The sequence below is a fragment of the Propithecus coquereli genome, unplaced genomic scaffold (genome assembly GCF_000956105.1).
Source record: "Propithecus coquereli isolate 6110/MARCELLA unplaced genomic scaffold, Pcoq_1.0 Scaffold353, whole genome shotgun sequence".
Taxonomy (NCBI): domain Eukaryota; kingdom Metazoa; phylum Chordata; class Mammalia; order Primates; family Indriidae; genus Propithecus; species Propithecus coquereli.
Window position 1 is genome coordinate 2111386 of NW_012149208.1, and position 21358 is coordinate 2132743.

Here is a 21358-nt window from a genome sequence, read left to right on the forward strand (position 1 = left end):
GGAAAATGGCTGAGAATGTTCAAGAATTGATGAAAGACGCAAATCCTGATGAATTACAAGCAGAATAAATACAAAGACATAGAAAAGAAATATGCATACTTACATCATCAGGAAACTGCAGAAAACCAAAGAGAAGATCTTAAAATTATCCAAAGATCAAAGGGGGATTTACCTGCAAAGGAATGAAAAGGCCATCAGGTGACACCTCCGCAAAGCCAGAGGGCAGGGGGACAGCATGTTTATCACATTGAAAGGAAAAAAATGCACAAACATAGAAATGTTTACACAGCATAAAGAACTCTTTAAGTTGAGGAAAAAATGGACAAGCACATTTTGGACAAGCCAAACTGAGAGAATTTGAGGTATAAGAAGGAATTATGAGAAATAAAGATAGAATTACTCTAGGGTATTGTTCGGAAAGGAATGATTAGAATTCACTCGTTCTAAGGTTCTTCATGTGGAAGGTAAAACTATTGATTAACTTTAGACTTAATTATCCATTTTAAATTTTGTGGTAAACGGAAGAGTAAGAGACTATATTTAATTTTTATATGAGTAGAAAAAAATAAAAGAGGTAAAGTATTTGATTCAAAATAGAAAAGAGAAAGAAGACGACCTAAAAAAGCAAGTAAACTGCCTAATATAGACGATTTAAAAAATAATGTGTGTATACAATGGGTGCTGTGAGTGAAAATGAATGAATTTCAGGCCTGTGCAGGGACATGGGTGAAACAAAACAGTGTGTGATTGAAAAAGAGGTTTCACGTGAATACGTACCGTATAATTCAGTTGTATAAAGTTCAAAAGCTTAAAAACAAACAATATATTGCTCAGCAGTACAAAGTGAGATAAAACTACAGAGAAAAGCAAAAGAATAATAAACACAAACTTCAGGATAATGGTTCCTTCTTCGTGGGAATGAGGGATTAGAACTGAAGAGAGGGAAATGGGGAAATTCAAAACTAACGAAACTGTTCTTTTTCTCTCAATGGATGGGCGAGTACACGATTGTACGGTTGGTGGTTATGTAGTAATGCTTATGCTCGCCGCAAAGTACATGGGTATTTTTTTATGTCTGCTAATTATTTAATAAGAATAATTTAAGCATTTGTAGTTATTTGAATTTGATTTCTTATGTGGTGTGAAATAGGTTTCCAGTGTTATTTTATTCCAGGTGGGTAGCTAGTTGCTCTAGCATCGTGGATCGCATAGCTATCTTTTTCCCATTAGAATGGTCGCTCTTTCAAACATCTAATTTTCACATACATTGGGATTTATTTCTGGATTCTCTCTTCAATTTTATGGCCAAATCAAAGTCATCGATTTGTCTATTCCAAGGTCAATATCATATTGATTTTATCCCAGCAGCTTTCTGGTTCGATGTTCTGGTATCTGGGCAGGCACATCCCTTTACTATTCTTTTCTTATTTTTATTGGTTATCTAGGGGCAGTTATTCCTTCAAATGAACTTTTAAAGATCATTTTTATCTAATTCCAAAAAGACTGCATTAAATTTGTAAATTTATGGTAATGTCTTCCCACCCAAGAATAAGAAATGTCTTTACATTTGTTCAAATCTTATTTTATGAGCTTTAGTAGGATTTTATGGTGTTTTCCACATAGGTCCTGTAGCTTTCTTGTCAAATTTATTCATAAACATTTGGTGGCTTTTGCCATTATTGTGAGTAAACTATTTTTCCCTTTTGCATTTCTTATTATTCATTGGTAACGTCAAAAAGAATGATTAATTTTTGGCATATTTAACATCTGTCCAACTAGTTCGTCATACTTCTCTTGTAATTTTCATACTTGGTCACTAGAGTCCCTTGGTTTTCTAAGTATACAGATCCACAATCAGCAAAAAGAGAGAGTTTTTAGTTGTCTTTGTCTTACAAATGTTAATGATTATTTCACTTTCTTGTCTCATCATACTTCCTTTTTTAATAAGAACGGTGATAACAGGTATCTCTGTCTGGCTCCCGATTTTGATGGGAAACACTTAGTGATTGGTTGTTTAAGATGACACAGTGAAGGAGTTTTCCTCCATTTCTCATTCCCTTAAGCTTTTATTTGGAATGACTATTGTATTTTAAGATTTCTTTCATTTCTATTTTCACTCTGGATTTTGAGATATGTCATCTCTGATCTTGGAAGCCACTAATTTGAGTCTCAGTAAGGTCTATTCACTCCTTAAATTCCTCTGATTTTCCTTTTGGTTCAAAAATCATGATTTTCTCGAAAACCCTCTTTGTGCTGTTTTTGGTTCTCCGGGAGTTTGGGTAGTTTGTTGTCACCATTTAAGTTGCCACCGCTTCTCCTCTGGCGGTTCTGATTCTGGTCATTCTTCCTCTCTCAGGAGGCTGGACCTCCCAACACATCCGGCCATTTTTCACTGCCTGCTCCTTGGGGCTTACGTCGGACACTGAAGTACCTTCAGGCGGTAGCGGCCTCACACGCAGTGTCCGATAGGGCAGCCACTGACCCGTGGGCCTCTCGTGGAAGCAGACGGCCGTCAGACCTCCATGGCGACCTGGAGGAGGATTTCTATCCCTGGCTGTCCCTGTGCTCACCTGGTCTCAGGGCGAGAGCAGACCCAGCCCCCCACTCAGCCAGAACAGCCTCCGAGGGACCTTCCGGCCCACCTGCCAGAGGCCTCCGTGGCTACTTGCCTCCACTGAGCCCGAAAGTTGAAGCTGAGAATAGAAGAAAGAAAAGTGCCTACTTGGTGCTGGTACTAAGCTTTGTCTTGCTATGACCCAGGACATATTCTTATGGCTGATAATCCTGTCGAGAGAAAAGGGCACATCTCTGAGAGGAGAAATTGACACCCTACTGATCAGAAAATAGTCATTTTCTGTGCGAATATTAGACATTTTAATTGAGTTCCCATTTTTTTTCTTTGAAAGTATAATCACAGAGAAGAGCACACGGTCACTGTGAGACACATCGGTGACAGCTGGTCCAATCAAGGCACGTGTGGGCCCAGGGCAGCCCCTGCACGGCAGGTAGGGGCCCAAGAGAATTAAGATCCCTTCCGTGCTGGCAGGTCTCAAAGAACAAGGCGCGGGAACGTCACAGAGGCTGGCGCTGAGGGACCACACAGCAATCCTTGGAATAACTGCAGGCAGCCGGGGTGTCGTGGCCTCGCATCATTAGTCGGCGGAGAAGCGGCACAGAGGCCACGCGACGGGGCCTCCGTGAGGCGGCGAGACCGGCCGGGGGCAGCAGCGTCCGGTCCCCTCGGCTACGGGATCGCGGGAGCCCCAGGAGCTGGAGAGAGTGACGGGGAGCTCAGTACCCGAAGGAAAATGAGGGGTCTGGTGACAGAGGCGAAGACAGACGCCAGCTGACGAGGCTGTAGGCAAAGAACGGGAACGGGGACGGGAAGGTATTTGGAGGACGTGCTCCAAACGGAGCCATTTTGTGACAGAAACTCTCCCGAGGGCGAAATCCTGTCGCACTTCACGTTTCCACGCAGCGTTTCCTCCGAGAAGGTCTCCAAAATGACCCTTCAAGAGCCAGTCGAGGCAGCTTGATGGGCAAACAAAGGGACAACGGAAAGACTGTTGTGGTTTTCTCACAGCCGGCAGACATCACGGGAAAGCACCGCTGTGACAGGCATCCCGAATTCACAGACAGGAGGCGAGCCCTCTCGTGTCCTGGACAGGCAAGCCGAGGCCCACGTGGGGGAGACCGCCGCGTGGACGGCGGGGCTCTGTTCTCCCGCCCCAGCGCCCCCACAGTCGCCCGGCTTCCCACTCTCAGCCCGTCCCTGCGTCTGTGTCCGTAAAACCACGGATTTCTGACGGCTCAGCGCGGCAGCCGGCTGGTCTCGAGTCTTTGCCGTGTCTTCACGACAGCTTGCCGCTCACCCGCCGGGCCCCGTGCCCAGCTCCGCGTGGGGGAGAGGAGCCTGGCCCGGCGCAGACCGCAGCGACCGCGCGAAGGCCGCCGCCCGGGGCCCGCTGCCGCGTCCAAGGAGCCAGGGGAGCAGGGACCCCGGGGCAGCTCCTCCGGGTGGAGTGTGCCCGTGGGGCCTGGAGGGAAGGCTCTGGAAACAGCGGGCCAGGCAGCCTCACCGCCACCCGCTGCAGAGGGCGAGATGGCAGAGCTGTGTCCAGGGCTCCCAGGAGGAAGAGGAGCCACAGGACCTGTCCCTGGTGCGTGGGCCCGAGCTGTGGGCAGCCTGCCCCGGCATTGGGTCCAGGATCCGGGACCGCTCGTGCACCAGCTGGCCAGGGGCTGGTGACCACCTGACGCCACCTTAGCGTCGAGTGGAGGCGGAGTCCGTGCTGCGGATCAGCCTGGTCACTTTGCCCTCAGAACGTGTCGTGTCAGAGCCCCCTGCGTGGCGCTGAGCCAAGTGTACCGGGGCCGAGCAATCCCCCGACGCCAGGGAACCCGCAAGGGCAGCGTTTCCTCGGGGTAGTTCACAGCGTGCTGTTCTGAGTCTGCCCTTTAACGCCATTCAGTACTTCCAACATAAACGTGTTCCCCTTTCCACGAAGGCCGCCTCCCGAAGACGGTGCCTACCCCGCGCCTGGCAGCACTTGGCTTCCTCTTTCCTGGTCCTCGTTATTCAGTCTTTCGCTAATTCAGAACATGCGAATTGAGCACCTACTACGTGCCAAGCTCTTTACGTGAGCACTGTGGAACGCTCTGGCGCAGCAGCCGCCAGGTGCTACACCATCGGCTCGCACGGCCTCTAGGTCCGGCTCCTCCTCTCTCTGCTCTACCACGGCCTTTTCCAGAAGAGAGTTCTCTCTGCCTCAGTGAAGCTGAGCTAAGTGGTTTGGGGCCTCCTGTTCCTCCCTTTCTGGGGTCTTTTTGTGGGGGCTGGGGGCTTCCAAGGAAGGAGAGGCCCCAGGTAGAGGAAAAGGATCAGAGTCCTTGGCAACCTCCTCAGGTGACATCGGTCACTGTAGCCACTTTGGTAGCATTGAGAAAAGTGCCCAACACTTGGGAGTAAGGCCAAGGGAGGGTGGCGGCAGGTCCTCCCAGCGTCACATCAGGGCCCTGTTTAACAGGCCCACCCGAACGTCATTTACTGATCCTGGCTGCATCTTTTTACCAACTCACTACTTGCCGTCGATTAAAGGCCCAAACTGTGCAGTTAATGTTAACTTGTGTATTTGTTCCCGGTAAAGTAGCAAATTATTTTTTCCAGTGGACAAGCTCATCCCAAAGGTTGTGTTTTTCTTACCCTGCGGGTCATTAACCAGCTGCACGCCCAGCCCAGGCCGCTCTCCCCAACCCTCTTTCTCTAACGCCCACATAACTCCCCAGACTCCCCTTCGAACCAGCTCCGCCCTCCTGTGTGTGGTTCCCTCACTGCTGAGTTGAACAAAGCTTTAACACTTGCTTGCTTTTTGCCAGTCGGGGGTTATGCTTTTAAGTTTTTGAAAAGTATACTTTGGCACTTGTGTTTGGTGTTCGTTCTTCTTCTGTGACCAGAAATATCCACCTCCTAACGCCCTGCCAGGGAAGGTCGGACAATATGTAGAAACATATTTGTGCTTTGGTTTGACACAAACCCGTTAGATGCAAACTCCTTAGACAGAACTGAGATTTGCACTGACAGATCAAAGGTCTTCCTTCTCTCCCCACGTTCCGGCTTTGCTGACTCTGACTTAGTGGTTTATTGTGAAGCCAATTTGTCAGACTTCGGTTCAGGATCTGTAGGCGGTACACATGACAGGTTACCTTACCTTCTGGCAAGGAAAACTGTGTGTTTCTGTTAAGCTTTGGGACTGAAGAATCTGATCAAGTCTTTCAGAGCTGGTCAGGGTTCTGCTTTCATCCAGCATGGAAGAGCCCTGGCCTGTGGCTGGATTTAAAATCACCTGTGGTCACTGAGAGCCTATCACATCTGCCCGGCAGTCACCTGTCCAGTTGCAGGCAAAACGGTGGGGTGGGGGCAGGGAGGTGCTGAGGCTGGGAGACATCACAGTGGGGTCGGGTGTCCAGGCACGGTGAGGAGTGGGTTTTGCCTGTGATGTTCTCCGATCCGAGCAGGGCTTCCTTCCATAGCACTGTAAGCCTCCAAGCCAGGTGTCCATGCGGTGTGTGAGCAGCAGGGGTCCTACGGGCCAGGGTTGCTAATGTCTGCATACATACTGACACTGGAGAAGCTCAGACTGTGGACATTTGGACCTTCCTGGCAGGAGTCCTCTGAGGCAGGGACCATATCCCCAGTGGAGTAGATTATCCCAAATCTGAGGGATTTAGAGTGAGACTGATTCAAATCTAGGCTCTACCACCTACTTGCTGTCTGACCGTAGGCAAGTCACATCTTGACTCATACTTCCTAATCTGTACAGTGGGCACACACATTCATGCCACAAACACATGCTGAGTAAGGCCTGCATGTCTACTTTATAGGGTTGGGATGAGAATTAAACAAGAGTCAGGTGAGACCATGGATTCTAAGTGTTCAGCATCGTCCCTGGCGCATGGCGTGCCTCAGTAGATGGTGGTCACTTCACGCACTGCCCTCTCTGGCTGTGTGTGAACACATATGGATGCTCTTCCGAATGCCTGAGTATGAATGAGACTTTATAGGGTGGAGTAGATCGGAGGCAGCCCCAGCTCCCAGGGCATCCAGACGGAACTGGGGCCCCCACCAGGGGGGCCTGTGGTCAGAGCCCGGGGAGAGCTGCTGTCTTCCCTGCAGCGGCCCTGAGGTGCCGAGAGCTTTCTGGCCTGTAGGATTGTTCGGGGACACCCTCTTTCAGCCAGGAGCATAGCGGGGAGGGCTGGATGTCACGGCAACAGGACCTCGCCCCATGGTCCAGTGGGGCAAGATGGCGTCTTCGCACCTGCCTCACACCTGCCTGCCGTCGGGCTCTGCCTGGCAACGTGTGCCCCAGAGCGGGCTTTGTGAGCCGGGCCTCCTCCCGTGCCGGCTCCCTCGCCCTGCACGCACGGTCCCAGGCACCCAGCCTGCTCCGCGCTGCCCTCCCCGTGTCTCCGTCCTCCCCACGTTCAGATCGCAGGTCAGGTCCGTGTCAAAGGGTCTGCCCCAACCCCAGATTGAAGTGCGACCCCGCGGAAGCCTGTGTGTTTCCTTCCCGGCGTTGGGCACAGTGCACATTCGTCTCGCTTGTCTGTCGGCTCACTCTCCGTGTCTTCCTGCACCGCAGTGCAAGTGCCTGAGGACGGGACCCTGTCCTGTCTTTGTCCCCAGCACCCTAGTCGGGTCTGGTGCATGGTGGGTGCTCAGTGGGTATTTCCTGAGTGGGTGGGGGGCTGGCAGGCAGAACTCCTGAAGTGACGCATCGACACTGCCCACCTCACCTGGGGGTAGAGGTGGCATCAGACCGGAGAGCCGGCCTCTGCCTGGCTCCCACACAAACCCGAATTCTGCAGCTGCGCAGGAGGCACTTGGGCAGTCCCTGCAACCCGGGGGTGAGCCCTGAACAGCGCTCTGTCTCTGGACCACCTTGGGCGTGTCCGAGAGCGTGAGCTGTCTCGAAGCGGGGAGGAGCACTGGGCCCATGAGCAGCCCCTGGGCCCACGCCCTACCTACCTGCCCGTCTCTGCACAGGTGGCTCTTCCGCGGGCAGGTCCTCAGCTCTGGGCCTTAAGCCGACCCCAAGCCGAGGCGGGGCCACAGCTCCCCGGTGATCAGTGTGGATGCCCCGATAAAAGACAAAGGAGCAATCCCCGTGTGGGGCGTGTCTGCCTGGGGGGGGCACCTGGCTGCTGAACGAGTGTCTGTGTCCGCAGAAGCTGAGGCAGCTGCCGTGCCGGGCGGGGGTCCGTGGCAGCAGCGGGCGAGGTTCGCGAGGTCCTTGGTGCCGTGCGCCTGCCTCTCGCCTTCCGCGTGCGCGGCCGCGTTTCTCAGCCCGCTGCGGGCTCTGCAGTGAGCAGCCTCCCCAGGGCCCAGCGGTCTCCTCCCTGTGGCTTCACAGTGGCGGGGGCAAGCTTGTGGGGATTCAGCCCCACGTCCTTTGCTGGGGGCGCTGGCAGCTGCAGGAGGAGGCCGAGGAGGACCCCCGACTGAGACAGGGGGTCACCCCCCAGGCCTCGTCAAAGGAAAGGTCGGCGGGGAGGGTCCCGTCAACGGTAAGCAGAAGGGGAGTTCTCGGACTCACGCAAGTTTTGCGCTGGGCAGAGCAGGCCAGCAGGCGGTTAGCGTCCCCAAGTGGAAAAGTACCAGGTCTTCCCTCCTGCGTCCTCTGGGGCACCGTCCCTGAGAGGGGGGCACTCTCGGGTCTACTCTGGGCCAAGGAGCCCGTCACAGAGACCGAGGCAGAGTCTGGAAGCAGAGCCATCCTCAGACGTGGTCGCCGTGAGCCGGCGGTGGGGAGGCTGCCCCTCCCTCTGTCGCCCGTCTCAGGATCCAGGTCCCTCGTGCCCTCCCCCGGGGTCCGGAGGGCTCGCCTGCCGCGGTCCCACCACCGCCCACCTGTACCGCAGCCCCGAGTCGGTGACATTCTTACCGAGAGTCCGCATCCAAACCACAGAGGGCGCCTTTAGCACCAACTGGTGCAAACGGACTTGTGTCTCCTGCCGCCATAACTTCAATGTAGCAATTCCCATCTCTCACCGTGTTTGGTAGATTTAATTAGTGTTGAAAAGCAGCTTATTTGGCAAGATGATCAGTTTTTAACCTGGGTAAACGGCTTTCTTTACGACCATAAATTAAGCACATTATATCTTTTCACGCATCACGGTAGTCCTCATAAATACCGTCGGCAGTTGCCGGTGGTCTCGCTCGGTTACCTTTCCCATTACGATTTTATCATCGTCCTGGTGGGAGTGGGGAATTCATTCTGTGTTAGTGACAAGGAGGAAGTTGGTGACACGGGGGCGTGTTTAATGAGGACCCCACCCCTGGGTCAGCGTCTGCGAGGCCGTGGATCGGACTCCGGCCTGCCTCTGCCCCGGTGTTCCCAGCTCTCCCTGGGGCCAGCTGTCAACGCCTTTGTGAGGGGCACATGCAGGGTTTAAAGCTACTTTCGTCTTAATTGCAAGTAATTAGGAATCAAATATTTGCTGACAGCCGATTTCCACGTCAGAGAGAACCTGAGTGTTCCTGACAACTTCTGCGGCCACAGGTTGGCGCAGGTGTTTTCTTAACACTGACCCCTCGGAGCACAGCCTAGGGGAAGGCGGTGGGAGTCGCAGCCGCCAGCTAATCCAGCGTGGGCGTCGGAGGCCCCGTGTGGTGCTGGTCCTCAGAGGCGCTCGCTGGGATCTGGGCACACCGGAGTTTCACAGGAGAGGACTGGGAGAGCGGGTTCTCCCAACCCACCGTGAGCTGGCTTTGGTTGGATGGCCTGGGCTGGATCAGGTGGTCTCTGCAGCCCCTTCCTGCTCTGCCTCCCCAGGTTCTAGTTCCGTTACCCCAGAAGGCCCCTCCTGGACACCCGCCTCCCTCATACCCTGTCCCTCCATTCCCTCTGCCCCCTTTGGAGGAGGCAAGGGGAAGGTGCCCCCTGAAGGTCACCGCATGTGGGGCCCCCACCCCTCCCCATGCCAGCCCCTCCCCTGGCTTGCGAGCTGCACTAAGGCAGCCTTATGGAGATCAGCTCTTAAAACCCTGTGTTTCTTAAAACTTGAGCGTACTGGGGCCACGTGAGGACAGAGACCCAGCACCTGTGGGGCCTCCTGAGGCAGAGAGTGGGGCGGAGCATGGGGCAGACGCTGCAGTAGGGGCTCAGAGAGGGGACACTTGGACACGAGCTGGCAGTGAGCACCTGGCGGAAGAAATGGCCCCAGCGGTCCATTGGAGCCGATTCGGCCAGAGGGAGAGAGAAACGGGGGGCGTTGGAGGGACAGCCGGAGAAAAAGCGCGAAGCGGGCTCTGAGAGGCCAGAGCTGAGATTCAGCCTCTGTTTCTTGAGCAGGGGTGGTCGGGGTTCCCGCCCAATCTGCGCGGGAAGTTTATTAAAACAGGGATCCAGTGGTGAGGCTCTGTGTCCAGGCCCTATCTTGGGAAAGAAACAAAGGCGGATATTTTCAGAGCTGTGTTAGTTTCTTCTGGTAGCCTCCAGCACTTTCCAGGATAACCCATTTTCTAACAACCCAGGAGAATCGTGCTAATCAAACACGCTCTATGGCAAAGCAGCACAGATGCCATGAGCTGGGCTGCTGCCCCGGAGCCCCCCCTGCCAGGGCCTGCCCTCCCTCCCTCCCTGCCAGCCCCCCACCGCCGTCAGCCGTGGCGGGAAGGCGGCAGAGGGGCGCGAACGCCAGCGGGCCTGCACGGCGACACACGGACAATTAGCAAAGTGGATAAAAGAGACTCACGCTCACTTAGGATCTGCGCTTATACGCTGCTCAGAGATATTTCAACCTTCTAGTTTATTAGGGTTCCAGAAAAATCAATACTTCTTAGCTTGCCAAGGCTGGAGGAATTTAACTGAATCATTGAATCAAGCAGTTAATCTGCCAATAACTGATTTTTTTTCCTTTCAAATCTATGATGATGAAAAGCAGACTTAACCAAAAACAAGAAAAAGAAGATTTTTTTTTTTCCTTAGAGATTTTAACCCCGCAGGGTAGGAGCAGGGGCTGAAAGTTCAGTCTTGACGACCAGGGCCGTGTTGTCTTGTATTCTGACAAAGATTTAATTAGAACTGAAAGCAAAGTCTTCTGTGGCCGTAAAATCTGCACTCACATTTTGATTATTTGTGTTTGGATGTCCCCGTGTAATTCCCAACTTCCCGTCTGTCGCCGTCGGTGACGCCTGCCAATCATCTCGCGCTCCGGGCTCCCGGCGTGGAGCGCAGCGGCCTGTCTGGCCTTCCACTCGCGTGCGCCCTTTCGGAGATACCCGCCGCCCTGCCCGCTTCGCTTGTGCTCTCCGGGCGCCCCTGCCTGGGATCACTGTGGGGGTGTGGTGGGTGCAGGGGACAAACAAGCAACGTGACAGCCACCATGCATAGGGCCTTCCTGCCCACAGCCACACACTGCGCTGGAAAGGACCGGAGGGAGGAAAGGCCGCCGGTAGCTCTGCTGTGTTGTGTGCCGAGGAGAACCGTGTTCTCTCCGGAGGAAAAGGCCAGCCTCTGGCCTCCCTGCCTACGCTGTCCCCCACCCCCTCCCAGACCCCTAGCACTGCTTTCTTCTCATGCCACACTCGCTCCCTATGCTCTGCAGTGGCTCCCCAGTGCCTACACGATCATGTCCAGATTCTTCTGCCCGGCCCTCTGTCTCCCAGGACCACGCCTTGCCTCTCCTACCCCATCCCCGTGCAGCACATCTGGGCTCCTACCAGAGATGGCAAATGCCACCTGCAGGGCAGCTGGGAGAGCCGGGCCCAGTCCCCCTGTGTCTCTGGGAAAGCCCTCCTCCTCTCCGTCTCCACCTCCACGACCCCTGCCCCACTCACTTCCCTAAAAAGCAGCTCCTTGGCCCCCGTAGCTCTTTGCCTGACCTTGCCTCGTGGCCCTGGTCACACTCGGTCTCAGATCAGAGTTAAACCTGCATGGGTGTCGTCACCTTACAGAATGAGAAGGTCGGAGAGAGGACTCCTTCATCTCTGGGACCCTGGGGCTCCTAGCACACAGCCCGGCCCAGCGTCATCACGGGATAAAGGAACAGAAGGAAGGAAGGAAAGGGGGAGGGAACCCCTTTTGTAGAAAGTCCTCGATTTCCGTAGGCTCCTCAGTCCAGGAGGCTGTCTCGGGCCTGGAGACGGTGGTGGCCGGCTTTGTCCTCTGGCAGGAGGCACCTCTTTGTGAGCACAGAATGGCCGGGTGTCTTCAGTTTTCAATTGGCGGCAGGAACAGTGAGCCTTAGAAAGAGGCTAAAAAGAGCTCATCCAAAGCCCTCCTTGGGTCCCGGGATGGGTAGGTGTCATACCTGAGGAGTGCGGAGAGAGTCAGCCGTAAAACCTGAGCTCTGCCCGGCAGGACGCCCTCGGACGCCCTTCTCGGTAGCAGTGGTAGCCTGTTGTTGGAGAGACAGGGACTCTGTCGGGGACCCCAAGCCCCGCAAGCCCCCCCTTGGGTAGCCCCAGCTTCCCAGGCAAATGGGGCCTCTGCTTGCGAGCCCCTGGGGAAGCCTGGAACCCCTGCCCCCCAGCGCTCGCGGCTGACCCTCCGTGTTTGTGTGCTTGGCAGGGCTTTCCGGCCACGGCGGGCTGCCGGCCTCCTGCGGGAAGAAGTTCTGCGGCCGAGGGAGCCGGTGTGTGCTCGTCAGCGAGACGGGGCGGCCGGCGTGCCGGTGCCTGGAGGCCTGCAGGCCCAGCTACGTGCCCGTGTGCGGCTCCGACGGCAGGTTTTACGAAAACCACTGCGAGCTCCACCGCGCCGCCTGCCTGCTGGGGAAGAAAATCGTCGCCGTCCACGGCAAGGACTGTTTCCTCAAAGGTAGGAAGAGGGCTCCCTGTCCTGTGCTTTTAATCTTCTAGTGCGCTTTGGGCAGTGAGCCGGGTGCTGGGTCTGCAGGTTGCATGTGGTAAAGGAAATAAAGAAAGAGGAAGACCAGTGTGTGACAAACGGCCACGGTGGCATTTCAGTGACGCATCTTCCGTCTGAATCCGGGGAGGTCGAACTCAACCCTGGTTGGCGCTGCTCATGTGTCCTTTCGGGACCAGACAGCAAGGCGTTCACCTGGTCTCCACATAGGCTAGGCCCTTGTGGGATGGTGACAGGGACCATGTTTACCCGTCTGCACGGAGTCCCACGACTCAGGAGGCCGTGCTGTGCACAGACTGTGGCCAGACGGACAACGGCTCCGTGGTCCCGGCGTGGTAGTGGCACCAACTCTGGCCTGGAGCGGTTGCTGATGGAAACGCTTTCCATGCCCTGCCCGTCCACACCCCGAGCAAGGCAAGGAAGCCCTTCCTCGGCCATCGCGGCACGTCGTGGAGTTGGCACCAGAGGGGGCCGTGCTTTGTGCTGGGGTTGGGTCCGAAGATAAGGGCAGCACCTGCTCCCACTTGATGGTAAGAGCCGCGGGGTGGGGCCGTGGCTGCTTTACACACTGGTACGTTCCCCGCACCTAGCGGGGTGCCTCGCACCAACGAGGACGGTGCAGGGCGGCTCACAGATGCTCGGAGATGCAGGCGTTAGCATGCACATTCTTGCGTAGGTGTGGCCCCAGTGAATAGCACATGCTGCAGCCTGCAGAGGTATTTATTATCTGGAGAAAAATGGGCACCCGTGAATGAATAGGAGACATACAAGGCAGAAGCAGCCTGTGGGCAGGTGGGAACGGCCCACAGAGACTGAGCAGGGGCACTGGAGGCGGGAGAGCCCACCCGGGGTTGCGTGAGGCCAGAGACCTGCTTTGGGGCGGGGCAGAGCGGAGGGAGGAAGCTTGGGATAGAGACCTGGTCAGTGCCGCGGCGCTGGCCGGCGAGGGCCCCGGAGCGGTCGGAGCTGTGAAGGGCTGGGCACAGGGAGGAAAGGACGGAGCTGCAGCCTGAGTCTCACAGGCTCCCAGCCTGAGCATGCGTGACGCCTGACACGCGTGTGCACGTGGGTGTTGACGGCCCGAGCAGTGCCGTGCAGGTGTGCCGGCCCCGGCCCATGCCCGTGCCCCCTGCACCCAGGCAGGGGCTGCTCCCCGACCTCGCGTAGCAGCCGCGGCAGCGCAGGGCCCCGGGCAGCGCGGAGTTCTGGAAAGGCGCCTTTGTCCCGTGTGCGGACGGTCTCGGACGCTTGCGCAGCTGCGCTTGTGACGCGAACACTGAGGTGCTTCGGAGCGCGTGAGACACGGTATGGAAACGAGGCCGCAATGAGCCGAGGCAACAACACCCCCGGCTGGGACGCGCCGCCCAGCGCCCACCACCGGGTCCTCGGCGACCGTGCCACGAAAACGCTCGGCCGGTCGCTGCAGCTTTATCGGCCGTGTTGAATTTTCTAGACTGGTATTCCATTCTCCGGTTTCCAATATCCCCCAGATTGCGTCTCTCCAAATGTTTCTGTGTCTGCATCAGAGCACGCAGGCTCCCTCGCCATCGGTGACTCAAACGGCGTCTCTCATTTCACGCGAGGGGACCCCAGCCGCCACGACACCCGCTGGGGGAGGCGCGCTGGGGGTGGGCTGGCGTGGGGCTGGCGCGTCGAGCGTGTCGGGGCTCGGTTCTGCTTCACGCTGATTGAATTTATCCACCAAATCCTTCGGAATCCTCGGGTGCGTCACAGACTGCGGGTTCCCACCCCCTCGTGTAGCAGAGCTGCTCCCCTAAGCCCCTCGTCCCTGTGAGCTCCCACAGAGACGGAGGGTCGCGTGCCAGCTCCGGCACCCCCTGCCGCGTGGCCTGGGGTCCTCGCTCTGCTGCGCTCGGCCTTCTCCTCAGTGGGCGCAGCCCCCACCTGCCCCTGCCTGGACGGCAGCGAGGGAGGTGCCGTGCGAGCACCTCTCCGCACGGCAGCTGGCGTGTCGCGAGCATTCGGTGTTAACGACACCAGCCGTCGGTATGTATCTGCCCCAATGTGGAGCAGAGAGGTGGGAACCAGGGCTCCACCCAGGAGGTTTAGGGGGACGGTTCAGGTCCCAGATGGCTTCACGGTAGGTGGAGGGTGAGCGAGGAAGATGCTGAGTGTCAGACCTGACGCTGTCCTGGAGGGGCCCACCTGGGGCTCGGGCTTCTCTTCTGCAGAGGTCCCGTGGGTCTGGACGCCACGGAGAGGCCTCCGGAGCCGCAGACCCAGTGTGGCTGACAGGAGAGCCAGGCTGCCCCCCTCCCCTGGCATGGCCATGGGGAGTGCCCGGCACACGGTGGCAGGGCCCTGGTGGGTGGAGAGCAGGTGCTTTGGGGTGAGCACATCACTGTCACCAGAACCCCGGCTCCAGCAGGAAGCAGAGGAAACAGGTGACAGAGGCTCTGTGGAGAGCGAGGCCGGGAGGGTGCAGGGATCGCAGAAGACGCCAAGAACAGCTCCCGCAGCCCGCGTCCCATAGGGCAGCAGAATATTTAACACCGGCTTGAGTCCCATTGATGACAATTTGTCTGTGTCCCAAATTTCCAGGGAATTATTAATACAGAAAACAAAACCACGTTTTTTTTGCCGTGCAAACAAAAATTCTAAAATTGTCTTCTATTCTCCATTTCTACCAAACATTACAAAGAGAATTTAGGACTTCACTCTCTGGGACTTTGTCTGCCCCCGGAAGTGACTAGGAGGCCATTCTTGTGGGGCTGGAGCGTGTAGAACAGGGCACCGAGGAGACGGAGCGTGGGGCCACGCCGCCGCGGTCTGGGGCACGCCTTCTGTGGCCAGAGCCCCGAGCTACGGCGGGGAGGGTCGCTCTTGAGGACTGGCCGGGGACCCACAGCCCTCACCACACTGCAGGGGAGACGCGGCGGCATCCTAGCCCCGTTTACAGGAAAACTTCTGGTGGCATGTTCCAGTTGCCGTGGCGATGGGGTTCCTTGTGAAAGCAGGAGGGGCTACAATATCATTTAGGGATCGTCAGCACGTGTGAAAACCGAACTGAGCTCAACGGCGTCGCTTCAGCTGGAGTTTGCGGCTTTGATCCCAGGTCTCGAGTCACCAGCGGGATCTCTCCCAACCACAGTCGGGCAGGAGCGCTGTGGGAAAGACGTCGTATCTCTTTCTTCCTGTGGCGAAATCAGAGTCACGGGGGCGGCACTCCCTGTGGCACTTCTGACAGAGTCTGTGTTTTCAGAGGTACCGTGTGACATCGCGTCCCTGTTTGTGTGTTCGTGGACACTTTTACATTGTTTTCTGGCTTGTTTTGAATTCTCAGTTATCTCCTGTGCTGCTGAGAGCCGCCCTCCGGCGATGGCTCGCCGTGCCAGGGTGGCCGTACACCAGATGACACGGTCTCATAGTCAGGCAGGTTTCCAAACAAGCATGAAATTCTGCAAGAAGAGAGGCCGTTAGAGGTTCAGTCTCAAGTGGACCCTTCAGCTTCCTTGGCACGAACAGCGTCTGCGGGTGCGTTTCGGCCCCTCTGCGGGGAGCCCCCGGTTAGAGCCATCAGAGGAAGCGATTTCCGGGGGGGAGAGGGGAATCAAACATACTACAGGCTCACTGATAAGCCTTTTTTCTCGAGTGTTACCAAGCAGCCATAGAAACCCAACATTTCGTTGCAAGTTAGCAGAGCAGATAGAGCCAGCCGCCCCAGAGCCACCTTTTTTTCCCTTTCTTCTTCTTGTTACTTTGTTGCTGTTGTTACTTCGAATCTTGTTGCTTTAGGGACTTAAATTAGGCCCCACACCTCCCAGGGGCACGTCTGTCCTTCCGCAAGTCTTTTCTGCCTGGCGGGGGAAGCTCCGGGCAACCCCAGGCGTGTTGGTGCAGCCCAGGCCTCAGCCCGAGACTCAGCTTCTCCCGACGAGTGAGGGCTGGTGCGGGGCTGGGACGCTGCCGGGCACGGATGGGGGTTTGGTTTAACTCTGCTACGGCGAGGAGCTGCCTGGGGGAACGTCAGCGAGGCCCAGGCCGGGGGGCAACGTGGCACGTGCTCAGGGCCCGGCTTTGGAATCGGTCGTGGATCCACGCTGGGCCTCCTTGGACAAGGCGCACAGAGTCTCTGTGCTTCACTTACCTGCCTGTAAAATGGCAGTAATGATAGCACCCACCCCACAGAGTGTCGTGAGTGTGAAGCGAGCGGTGCCTGGCGCGGAGTGAGCACACTGTCCTCCGAGCACTGAGAGTCACAGCTCCAGGACGACGGTGGTGTCATTGCAGACATCCTGGCTCTTCCCAGGGGCAGGTGCGAGAGGCTGTGAGACCCTGGCCCGCTTACATGGCAGTGCTGTGTGATACGGACCAGCAGTCAGGGCCGTGGGTCCTTCTGGGAACCTGGGGAGAGAAGAACACAGTCCTGCAGACTTACTGAGTGAATGCCTAGACTTTGGCCTCCAGGTGACCAAATCTGACGATCACCTTCTCCAGCTGTCTCACCCTCTGAGAAGAGATGCGATGGGTCACCCGAGTCCATCCGGCCTGGTGACAGGGACGCAAGAGGAGAACCAGGTGTCTGACCCCAGTCTGGACAGAGTTCCTGGGTGCACGTGAGGCTCTCGGGAAATGCCAGCGGCGCCCGAGGGAGGAACGCGTCTGCTTAGGACTGAAAGGGGAGTGTTTGGAGCAGGTGCGGGAGGAGACAGAGGTGGATCGTGAAGGGCAAGGGAGAGTTTGCCTGGTGAGAGGGCGGGGGAGGGTTCCTCCGGGTGCAGGTGCGAAGCACCTCTGGTCTCAGGGAAGAGCAAACGGTTAAATGCCCCGTCCTGGGAGGGAGGGGTGTGGCTGCGGGTACGAGGGGGCAGGTGGGTCGGAGCAAGCTGGGAGAGGCCTGTGTGCCAAGCGAGGCGGTTCGAACTCAAGCTGGCTGAGTATCAGATAAGTGAGTCCAGTGTTCTCATTTCCCAGATGGGGACCCTAAGGCCCAGAGAGGGCTAGTAGCTGCCCCGAGTCACACAGGAGAGCCAAGGCCAGGGCCCAGGCTCTGCCCCTGCAGCCGGCCCTTCACAAGCACCCACAGCTTTGGGGCTGTTTCATCGGGGCCCAGCAAGGCACGTTCCCAGCAGATGCAGTTGCTCCATCCTTCTCTCCTGGAGACTTCCCGGTGTGGAAGGAGGACTCGGGGGCCATGGGCAGGGAAAGGCCTCGAGTGCCGCCGCCGAGCCTGGCCCCCTTTTCTGCAGGTTGTCGAGAAGCCCAGCTGCAGCTTCTCCAGGGAAGGTGGTTCAGCCACCTCAAACCCACAGGGCCGCCAGGCACCAGAAAACCAGACCGCTGTCTCCCCTCTAAAGAAAGAGCAGGAAACCCCGGACGCTCAGAGGCGGCCGGAGAAGCCTCTGGGGCCGCGCCTCCCGTGCCTGGTCCGGCTCCGGAGCCGGCCTCCGCTTCCTCGCCACACTCCCTTCCTGTCCCTCCACTTGCCCTTCCGCTCCTGGGCCCACCGCCTTTCCGTCCAGGCCCCTGCAAAGGGATCGCTCTGTACCAGCCCCCTCCTGGCCTTCACTTCGAGCTCCCCCGAGGAGGGTCTGACCGTCTTCCTCCAAGCCACCCGGCCGCACAGGCATTTACTCAATGTCCACCGGATGCCAAGGCCGCACCAGGACCTGAGGACACTGGCACGGCCAGGACGGCAGGCCTCCCCAACCCGCCGAACGCCCCAAAGGGCAAGCCCCAAGCCCCAACAGCCCCAACCCACCCCCGCCATCCCCCGGGGCTGCTTCAGCCAGAGACACCCCCAAGACCGCAAGGACGCGTGGGGACCTTTCTGGACCGTCTCTCATGCCCTCGTCACTCAGCGGCTTCCGCCAGCATCGGTGCAGACAACTGGGGGTTGACGGAACTGAGCGTGAGCTCCCAGCCTCCCAGCCCCGCGTGCCTTGGAGCTCGGTCCTCCCGTCCGTGACACCTGCTGCCAGGATCGAGAAAAGTGACTTGGACAAACACGTGTGATCGTTGGCTATATCCTCCGGGTTTACGCGCGAGGTGTCTTGGTGTGAGCACCCCGCAAACGTTATCGGCTCAGCATGTGTGGTGTGCTTCACAGAACTGCTGCGATTCGAGCGAATTAATTACATTCCAGTAATTAAAAATTGCTAGCAAGTTATTGAGCTGAGAAAGCGTCGCACTGCATTGATTTCACTTGTGGAAAGGAGCTGCAGCCCCAGCCCTGCACTGTTTCCTGCTGTGTTCCGGCACCCCTCCCTCTTGTCTCAGCCCCTCCTCCTCCTCTGTGTGCTCCTCCGTGACCCCGGCTGCCGGCTACCAGCAGGCTCTGTCTCTCTCAGCCCAAAGGAGCTGGCTTCTGTCCCCACATCTCTCCAGGTACCATTTAACCTCTCCTCTCTCCGTCCCTCCGCGACACCGCAGCGTTGCCTGCTCTGGCTGTCTCTGCTTCCCTGCACCCTGCCCCAGCACCTGTGTCTGCCTCCTGTCCCCACCGGCCCACTGCCACTGAGCTCATTAAGATCACATTACCCTTCTGAATGCCAAGTCCAGGTGGCACTTTCTGGGCTTGGTCTTGCGCATCCCGCCCGCGGTGGCCTCTGTCGTCCCCCGCAGCCCTGCTCCACTGTCTTCCAGGGACCAGCCCCCACCCCTCCGACCCCCCAGCAGCTGCCGACCTGCGTGTCCCCCACGGTCCTCCTTGGCTCTGTCCTCTTTCCATCCCGCCTCCACGCACAGTTCCAGCCAGGCCTCAGAGACCCGACTGTGTCTGCTCCCTGACCTCTCCTCCACATCTCAGTCCCTCTCGTCTGCCCCCTGGGGTGGTGCATCCCACCATCTCCTGCCTGGGTGGCCTCTGTGACGCCCCAGCTGTTCCCCCAGCCCCAGATCAGATGCTTCTGCAAACCCACTTTCCACGTGGCTTTCCGAGTGAGCTTTCCAAGATGTCACTTTGACCACGGTGCTCTCCTACTCGAACCCGTCTGTCTGTCCATGCACTCGGCAGACGTGCATCTGCTACAAGTCAGGGGACACGGCCGGGAACAAAACAGACCAGAGTCCTGCCCTCGTGGCAGGTACAGTCTCGCGAGAGAGACAGTAAACAGGAGTACTCTGTTTGGTGGCAAGTGCCATGGGGAAGAATAAAGCAGGGAAGGCAGTTAGCGAGAGCTTCTGAAACGAGAAATAACATTTCAGCAAAGACCCGAAGGAGATTAGGGTTTGGGGACTAAGGCATTTGAATATCTGGGCGAAGAGTAGCCCAGGCTGTAGCAATAGTGCTGAGACCCTAAGGTCACGCTTGCCTGGTGTGTTTGGGGACGCACGGGAGGGCCGGGGCTGCTGGAACTTACTGAGGAATCAGGGAGGCCCGAGGGCTGTGGGGCAGGTCATCCACATAGGACCTTGTTGGCCATCAGGAGCCCAAGTGTTTGGCCACTGTGTCATATTGACCTTCTAACGACTCCACCACGCCCACTAAGTCAAAGGACACCCCCTTCATTACCACCCCGGAAAGCTTGGGAGGGGCATGTCCTGGGCTAGAAGAAAGGATCTGCCCGGGAACTCGCAGCCAAGCGTCTCGAGGTCATTCCGTACCTGAGGGAAACCCGCAGGGCCAGGGGACGTCCTGTGTGAGCCCAAAGCCGACCGAGGGGCCGGCGGACGTCTACTGAGAGCAGGGCCCTCCTGCTGGTGTAACTTTGCAGTAACGTGCCCGTCTTCCTGCCATGCCGGCTGTGCTTACAAGTAGGGACATTGGCTTCGTCTTTTTATCCCTAGCTCATCGGAGCTGCTGTGCTCGTGTTTTAGAAGAATGCACAGATGGATGGGGACGTGCTAAACGAAGGGGTAGGTGCAGTCCCCTCACGGCCCCCGAGTGTGTGGCTAGAAACCCTCCACGCAACAAGTCAGAGGCCCCAGCAAAGGAGACCGTGGGTTCGTGGGGAGGGCCTGCTCCGAGGACTGGCTGGATCCTCTGCGTGGGGGGCCACCAAGGATGTCGGGGGAATACGAGTCACATGCTGTTTACTGGAGCGAGAAGATGTCGATCTGGGACTTCTCTGAGGTTCTTCTCTACTGCGCCTTCCGTTAAGATCAAGGCCCCCATGTAGCCGCCGCTAAATGGCACCGCATATTGAATGTCTGTGCTCAAGCAGTTCATCTAATTATCTGTGTGACAAACTCAGCAGCTGTCAGACCAGCCACAACTCAAACGTGCTGACTCTGTGCGCCCGCCTGCAAGCGCGTCCTGCTCATTAACAGGCCGGAGGACAGCCTTCTACACCCTTTCTAGATGCAGGGTCCCTTCCGGGTTCTTCCACCGCCTGGTGACAGGAGGCAGGGAAGGGGCCAGTGGCTAGGAGGACACGGGGGCAAGAGTTGGGCAGTGGCCTGGGGGCTGGGCTGTTCCTGGTTCCCGCTCTCCCTCCCTCCCTCGCCCTCCCTGCGGGTGGCCTGGGCACCCAGCCTCTCTGCCCACATTCCTGGACAGGGAAGAAATTAAATCAATCACGGGTGTTAGGGGCAGCCCCATGCAGTGACCAGGGGACAGTAAGTGACTGCTAACGTCCATCAGCAGAGTGCCTGCACAGGTAATTGTCCCCAGCAGAGAGGCCCTGGACGCATGAAGAACGAGACAGCACCAAACCCCAATCTCCAGGGGAACCGAGGGACAGAACCACAGGACGCTGAGGCCCAGCCTGTGCCGCACCCCAGCCCTGGGAACCGCCCGTGTGTCCATGTCGTGGGGGCACCGTGCTCCGCCCTGCACCAGCCGCCGCGGGAGAGCCAGAGTGTCCTCAGGGCTAATGAAGGAAGACAGAGCTTCACCCGCCTGCTGGGTTTGGACATCTCCTCCCGGGGAGTCCTGCCCTCTGCTTTTCTTCGTGTGTTCACTTCTGCTTTGATGCATTTTGATCACTCATTAATGAAGGCAATCAGAGTGAAAACTACTTTCAAAAAGCTCCTCTAAATGAAAGTAGCAAAATTACTTTGCTTGCAGGTAATTAAAATAGCCA

General features: G+C 57.1%; 1 protein-coding gene across 1 annotated transcript in view; it reads left to right on the plus strand.

The window, feature by feature from the left end:
- The window catches only part of FSTL4 (follistatin-like 4), a 333977-nt gene that overhangs the window by 150864 nt on the left and 161755 nt on the right, over nt 1–21358 (plus strand). The window contains exon 3 of the mRNA XM_012651317.1: nt 12075–12323. Within this exon, the coding sequence (XP_012506771.1) occupies nt 12075–12323 (249 nt within the window). The remainder of the gene's footprint in view (nt 1–12074; nt 12324–21358) is intronic.